We start from the raw sequence: 8498 nt of genomic DNA on the forward strand, positions 1-8498 counted from the left end.
TTTTTAGGGTTTAAAAATTTGGGGATTTTTATATTTTCAGTCGATTGACCTGTTTAGGCTTAGAATTGAGCTTCGACTTCTTCTAGAAAGTTGTTCGAAATGTTGAGAGGAAGATTCTGTCAAATTTTGGTCGTGATTGGAGGTGGCCGAAAGTTTCTACAGTTTTTTTTTCAAAACCCAGCAACTTTAGCCGACGATATTTAAACACTATATTCGTCGGCTATAGTGTTTTTAATTTTTTTATAAGGTAAATTTCGTCGGCTATAGTTATTTTTTTAAATTTTTTATAAGGTTTAGCCGACGAAATATACTAAATTTCGTCGGCTATAGTTATTTTTTAATTATTTATTACACACTTTAGCCGACGAATATCTTAATTGTTTCGTCGGCTAAAGTCTGGGAAAAAAACCGACGACATGTTTTTCGTCGGCTAACTGTGGGACTATAGCCGACGAAAAAAAAAATTTCGTCGGCTAAAGTCATCACCGACGACCCTTTTCCGACGACACTATAGCCGACGAAGGCTCGTCGGCTAAGATCTTAGCCGACAAATTAAGATAACAGGCCGACGAAAATTTTTCGTCGGCTAAAGTGCTTGTCCTGGTAGTGTACCCTACAAACTAGGGATTATTAACAACAAATGAAATACTTAACCGAAACAAATTCAAACTCAAACAAATTTTTTAATACTTAACCAAATCCGCAACCGCTTCCTCAAAGCTCACTGGATCCTCATTAGAAGAAAGTACAACAAAACTATGAGCTTCTTCACCTTCTTCCCCACTCAAGCCTTCTCCTGATGTGTAGTCTTCCAAGTATGGAGGCCTCCTTCTGCTTCTTTCTTCTCTTGAATCATCACTACCATTTGTTGTTGTCACTCGAACCACCACTACCACTTGAACCATCACTACCACTACTGTTGTCTTCTTCATTTACACCATCATCATGGCCAAGCTCTTTGTTTTCTTCATTGTCATCTCCCCAATACAGTACCTCAAGCTTGGACTCTTCAACACTCCTCCCCTAATCCCAAGCAGCATTTTCTTCAAAGACTACGTCTCTACTCACAGTGATTTTCTTTGAAGTGGGATTGTACAGCCTATAAGCCTTCGATTCCTCACTCACACCAAGCAAGACACATTTGCAGCTTTTGTCATCTAGTTTTTTTCTCTTGGCATCTGGAATGTGAACATGAGCAACACAACCAAACACTCTGAAGTAATCCACACTCGGTTTGACTGCACTCCATGATTCTTCAGGAGTGACATTTTACACCACTATAGTCAATTGGACTTCTATTAAGGACATGAGTGATCCAATTAACACCTTCCGGCCAGAAATTCTTGGGGATTTTCTTCTCGGACAATATGCTGCGAACAAGGTTCATGATTGTTTGATTTCGTCGTTCAACTACTCTGTTTTGTTGAGGAGTGTACGCAGCAGTGAGTTGTCTCTTGATGCCGTTTGTCTGACAGTACTCATTAAACTCATTGGATGTGAATTCTCCACCCCTGTCAGTTCTCAAGCAAGAAATAAAGGAACCAGTTTCCTTCTCAACCAAGTTTTTGAAACGCTTAAACATTTTGAACGTCTCCGACTTCTCAGATAGAAAATAAACCCACATTTTTCTAGAGTAATCATCAATAAAACTGAGAAGATACCTCTTGCCACTATTTGAGGTAGGTGTGATTGGTCCACAAAGATCTGAGTGTACCAATTGAAGCTTGTGTGATGCCCTCCATGAACTCCTTTTCGGGAATGAATCCCGCTTTTGCTTTCCTACCAAGAAATCATGACACACTTTTGTTAAAGCTTTAAGTTGGGGCAGCCCTATCACCATCTTCCCATAGCTTAGTGTTCGGAGACCGTACCGGCGGTGCCAAAGATGTGTGAGATTGTCTGAGTCTGCTTGAAAACAGGTTTGAGAGTCCGTGACAACAACATTAGCAAGAAGGACAAACATTCTGTTTGTTGTTATTGATGTCTTCATGATCAACCCCTTTCTTGAATGATAGACTTTACACACTCCATCTTGTATAAGGATAGCCAAATTCTTCTCTTATAATTGACCTATACTCAATAAATTATTACGTAACTCGAGAACATAATAAACTTCACTAATCACCTGAGTTATGCCATCAACCCTCATCTTGATATTTCCCTTCCCCATCTCAACATACGCCATGAGAAGCATCTCATCTCCTTCATCAATCTCAGTTTAATTGGCTTTCTTGTCCCAACTAGGACATTCCCATTAAAAGTGTCCTAATTTATGACACTTGAAGCACTCCACGGTAGCTTTGTTCAAATGCTGCCTTCCTCTACCTCTTCCTCGACCCTGAGCTGCATAACCCCTACCTCTGCTGCTTCCGTCAAACCTGTCCCCATGAGAAACCTTCAAAGCTTGTTCTTCTCTTGAACCTCCTTTGTGTCGATTCAACCTTTGTTTATAAACCAAAAGGCTACTTTGCAGTTCATCCAATGTCATCAGATCCAAATCATTTGACTTTTCAATAGAACATGCCACATAATCAAACCTAGAGGTTAATGACCTCAAGATTTTCTCAACAATGTCCACTTGTGACATAGTATCTCCTCCATGGACCTTCAACTTGTTGATTAGTGAAAGTGTTCGAGCAATGTACTCATCCACTTTTTCTTCTTCTCCCATTTGAAGCACCTCAAACTCTCTTTTCAAAGCTTGTCGATGAGCCCTTTTCACCCTGTTAGTACCATGATATTTTTTCTTCATGGAGTCCCAAATGCTTTTGGAACTTGACTTATCGAGGATCGTCTCCATGATGGTTCTGTGGATGGCTTGGAAAAGATAATTCTTGAGTTTGAGGTCATCTTCTTTCATTTGCTCGATCCTTTGGCGTTGTTCTTCTACTTGCTTTCGTTGTGTCTCGACAGTTTGTTGCCTTTGTTTTGCCACAACTGTCGAGAAGGTAGTAGCTTGTTGAGTCACTTGCATTGCAGTTGGAATACCATCTTCAATAAGATTCCAAAGCTTCCTCGATATTATGAAATTCTCCATTAACATTGACCAATGGTCATAATACCCGTCGAATATCAGAATCGACACCGGTGCAGAACTCCCTTCTGCTGCCATTCTTACTCACCCTTTTCTCACCGTGTTTCACTCTAGCACTCAGATTACATACTCTCCTTTCTCCCTGTGTTTCACTCTACACACACTCAAGCCCCTTTGAGGGGCTCTGATACCATATTTGTTAGGTACATAATCAAAACAACTCAAGTAAATTGGGAGAATACCTCACTGTATTCATTATTAACGAAGCAGACATATATATAGTCTTACAAGAAGTAACAAAAAACAAAAAACAACCCACGCAATGCACTACTCTAGTGCGTGGTACATAATTGCAGGAATGAGTTAAAGTCTATCTAATACCCTACAAAAAAGGGATTATTAACAACAAATGAAATACTTAACCGAAAAAAATTCAAACTCAAACAAATTTTTTAATACTACGAAATTAGGGTTTGATTAAGAGACAAACTTAATACAATTACTAACTAACCATTTCTATTATTTATTTTTATTTTTTGGTGCTTCTAAATGTACCCAGCAAATGACTAAGTAGATCCAACAAATTTATTTGTTTAAAACATTTCAAAATAGGCCACTTAGTTTCCCAAATTACCCTTGTCATGTACCCAGTAAAGAAACACGAATGAAAGCAAAGGAACTTGGAAGAAAATTCCCAACGTAGATATGGGTGAAACTATTAGAGAGATGAAGGACAAAAATCTAATTGTTAGCATTTGGTAGCAGGTTTGGGTTTTGGGTGTGTTGGATTTGGACTCCAACGGTTTCTTTAGACTAAAATGATTTCAAGAAAGTTATTTCCAGAGAAGGATTTTGAAGTCAAGCTGGGAGAAATCTTACAGTAGAATAAAATGATGAGGTGTTTAGCCGAAGGCAAAGCAATTGCCCGCCATTAAAGACAATTGCATGAATCCAATTAGAAACTTTGCAATCCAATTGCATGAATCCCTCCCTTCTTTGTAAATTGGCATATATAATATATCCCCCAATCTCAATCAACATGAGCACCATCTTTCCCACAAAATCAATTCTAGTTTTTTTTTTTTTTTTTTTTTTTTGCGAACAAAATCAATTGAGTTTAAATAAGCATATACCCAAGAGTCATGATCAGAAAACAATTGGAATGCACCAATCAATTTCAAGCCAGAGTATGGTTTTGATGGGTGTTTGCTGGGTTTAACTAACAAAGATATATAGGGTTATTATTGGAACATTGCTGGGTTTAGATATAAATTTTATAATTTTGCTGGGTGTAAAGAGTTTGTTGGGTATACTTAGTCATTTGCTGGGTACATTTAGCAACACTTTTATTTTTTCAGAAAGCTTTCTCTTATTTAATTAGACCAAGGAATACGCGAAACGGTTAATTACTCGAGACTTGATTTCTAATCTTTGATTCGATGGTGCCATGAAATAAGTAACAATTTATTTCTGAATAGAAACTTTTAAGATTCTCAAAGCCAAAGATTAAGCAAGTATAAGTACTCGATCAAAAATAACTGAAAAGGAAATCGTTTCCTTTCGTAAATAGAAGCCATTAATTTTTAGTATTGCAAGGGAGAGATACTCAAATTAAGCCGTTGCAGTTCCACGCTTATGGAAAATTGGCAAGTCTAATCGTACTCCAAGGCAGTCTTTACATTGATATGTCGAAAGACCTTCTTAATTATCAAATTCAAATTGATTAGTGTCCTTCATATTGATTAGTGTCTTCTAGGTTTAGTTTGCAACGGAATACATATCCTACATGATTCCTACTCAAAAGTTCATCATCCATCGATCACCAAGTTTCCTTGTAGCATATCTTCTTAGTATATTTGGAAAAAGGGAAACTTATGTATAAATTGTATTAAGATATATATACGTGTCAACTGTGGCGAAAACTACGATTATGAAACTACAACTATCCACCACGATCCTCCGTTTCTTGGTCTTGATTCCATCGTATGTGCTATGAAATAAGTAACGAATTATATATTTTTGACTCCAAACTTCCATATTCTCAATATGCCACAGATTAAGATCGATGTGCCTTTTCAAAAAAAAAAAATTACTTAATCGTTTCCCGTCCTAATTAATAGAATTGAAGCCATTAGTAAGTTTTGATTCCATCGATCGTACGTATAAGAGCATCTCCCATCATAAACCAAATTTCAAGCCAAATTTAGCTTACAAAATAAGAATATTCTATAGAATCTATTTTTAGCTTATCAATTCTCCCACCATAAGCTAAATCTTTGGCCAAATTAAAAGTATTTTGGCTTACGAAACACTCCCACCATAAACCAAATTCTAAGGTAAAGCCTTTTTTTTTTCTTTTGTTATATATTTTTTTTAATTCAATAATTAACCATGAAAAAAATTTATATAAATATATTCGATATGGGGCTCATATGAAAGATCTAGTCGAGATCGTCGTGATGGTATAAAATTTTGTTAGTAACAAATTTTTAATTTAGATGCTAGTGTAAATTAGAAGAACAATATTTAAAATTGAATACAATAATATTTAGTTTTAGCCTACCAACTCCATAAGCCAAATTTGGCTTACAAAATAGCTCAAGCTAAATTTTTTGCCTTGAAAATTGTAATTTGGCTTATGGTGGGAATAACTATAGACTAAATTTGGTTTTTTAGCCTATGGTGAGAGATGGTCTAAGCCATAAAGTAATAATTTATTTTTGACTCAAAACTTTCCAGATTCCCGAAGCTACAAATTAAGATACTACTATTAACTTCTATTAACTACTATATATCGTCCTAGGGAGGTGATCGTTGCAGTTGCTAAAACTCTTAAGCGGAGGAGGAAGACAACTGGTTCGGTAAACGAACCCTTGCACTTGAGGATGGACTTGGAGTGGGTTCGGAGACCTCACCAATTTTGGACATGGTGGCTGTGGAGGATCCCCCTACCCATGAGGGTGGTCTTGGACCGAGCTCGGAGGTCTCACCAACTCTGGATATGGTGGTTATGGAGGATCCCGAGGCAACCTCATCTGCGTATGATGGTTCCAGAATGTTCTTTTTTACAGGTTTAGGGCATGCCCATCTCTGTTGTTCTGATCTACTTCGGTTATGTTTGAGCTTTGGTTCTGCTCTACCCTGTCAATTAAATTGCCGGAATATATATCTGGCTTTTATATATACCCGAAATTATTGTTATTGTTGCATGTTTCTCGTAGCACACGTACGTACACTAACTGATGTAATTCCTCAGCTATTCTACTAGGGTTTGCAGACCTAGTCGCTCGATATGCATGCATGGAATGGAAGCAGCTAGCTCTGAGGTAATACCAGACAGCAGGATCATAGGGCCGGCCGGCCGGGAGTACAATTGACTGTCGCGGCTAGCTATTCTTGACAATGTCAATCTAATGATCGAGGTCTGCCGGATCTAGTTCGCTCTTCATCAGAATGATCGGATCGGCATAATGTATCACGATCGAACTCGAACTCGTACCTAATTTTTTAGTGTCTTCGCCGTCGGCCATGGTTCAGTTTCAAGAGAGATGAATTAAGCTAGCTACCTCTGATCGATCGAGCTTTATATATAATGGAGGCTCAGGTAGACGAACACTAGCTAATTCTCTCTAGGGTTACCACTACCAGTACGTAGGTGCATGTTCTGTAATATATCTAAAACTTTCTCGATTTCATATTGTTCTACAGTATCTCAAGCATATATGAAGCGATCGATACTTTGTTGAGTTTGTTCAATAGCTTCTGGGCGAGTTGAAATTCAACTAAAGCTTGAAAATTACTCTCAATTACCAGTGTGAACCATCTTAGCATTGAACGATGGTGGTTTGACAGCCTTAATTTGTATCAATGTTATTATAGGATATGAGATGAGGAACCTAATCAAAGATCTAGTTGATCATAAGTTGATTCGAATATATTTCCTGAGTGTTAAGAAACGACTCTTTGATTTGGATATATGGTTGAACCTTGCAGTCAATATTGGCTATGTCCAATTTGCATAATTAGATCAATTAGCTAGAGAGGACCTCTTTAAACTTTTAAAGTAAAGATGTTTTTAGTTCTAACATGTATTTTGACAATTAAAGCCACTCATTCTCTAGTACATATGAATCCTACATAAAATTAACCAAAATGAAAAACGTTTAACTCTTTGATTAGCACAATATTCGTTTTAATTTTATCTAACGGCCTACAATTGTTTACGTCAACTTAAATGACCAAATGATTATGGAATTAGTTGAAATTTTGTAGACATATTTCTTGCATATGAATCTAGAGGATCAACAGTTGAGATCGTTAAAAGAAGTCATCTACTAATGTAAAATAGTAGAAATTCTCAAATTTTTAAAGTAAGGAGGTCCTCTTTAAATATTTCCTATATATATATATACATAGCCCTTCCAATGAGGGATCCCTTTTTTTGTTCATTTCTAAGGATAGATCATTTAATGAACTTTTTGATCACAAATTCAAATCTCTACCGTTCAGTTCGTTGGGCTATATGAGTAGATCATTTCAACAAATTTTCAGAAAATTTGGTGATCGTTAAGTTATCCAAATGTTTGATTTATTTTTAATAATTTTGAACGGTGTAGGTTTGACATAGGTGTTAAGTTTTTTGTTTTAATCTCAGTCATCTAAGCCCATTAAAAAACAATCTAATGGTGTGGGTCTATCCCTAAAAGTGACAAAAAAAAGGGATCCCTCATTGGAAGGGCCCTGTATATATATAGCTTCTCAACTACGGACGTCCACATTTATTCTTACGGTGCGGATTTCCATTTTACACTCACTTTTCAATCGAATATATATATATACACACACAGGCCGGATGTGAAGCGGACGTCCGCACTCGGCTTAAAGTGCGGACGTCTGTCTGTTCTCCACCCTCCGACGCCGGCGACGGCGCGCCTCCACCCCAGAAGACTCCAGCAGCGTCCTCGACCACTTTCCCTCCCCGGCGAGTCCGTTCTTTTCCAGTTTTCCGGCGAGATCACCCAAAACTTCAAACAAAGTCGATCTCGCCGGAAAACTGGAAAAAAACGGACTCGCCAGGGAGGGAAAGTGGTCGGGGACGCTGCTGGAGTCTTCTGAGGTGGAGGCTCACCGTTGCCGGTGCCGGAGGGTGGAAAACGGACGGACGTGCGCTTCTCATCCTCTCTGTATATATATATATACATAGCTTTTTAGCTACGGACGTCCGTATTTATTCTTACGGTGCGGATTTCCACTTTACACTCACTTTTCAATCGAATTTTCACATCTCCACCGTCTAGTATTTAGATCATCTCTGCAAAATTTCAGCTAATTTGATTATCATTAAGGCACTAAAAATTACGTTTTTCTGTTATAAACATAAACGGTTCAAGTTTGACAGAATTATGTTCATCCATTGGTTTAATCGAGTTTGAATGCCTTAATGATAACCAAATTGGCTGAAATT

The 8498-nt window shown here is 37.6% G+C and overlaps 1 protein-coding gene across 1 annotated transcript; it reads right to left on the minus strand.

The window, feature by feature from the left end:
• Positions 1-2254: 2254 nt before the first annotated feature.
• Positions 2255-3112, minus strand: LOC101313786. The gene has a single exon (XM_004296138.1). The coding sequence runs from the start codon at positions 3110-3112 to the stop codon at positions 2255-2257; it is 858 nt and encodes a 285-aa protein (XP_004296186.1).
• Between the last annotated feature and the right edge of the window lie 5386 nt (positions 3113-8498).

This window comes from Fragaria vesca, linkage group LG3 (assembly GCF_000184155.1).
Source record: "Fragaria vesca subsp. vesca linkage group LG3, FraVesHawaii_1.0, whole genome shotgun sequence".
Taxonomy (NCBI): domain Eukaryota; kingdom Viridiplantae; phylum Streptophyta; class Magnoliopsida; order Rosales; family Rosaceae; genus Fragaria; species Fragaria vesca.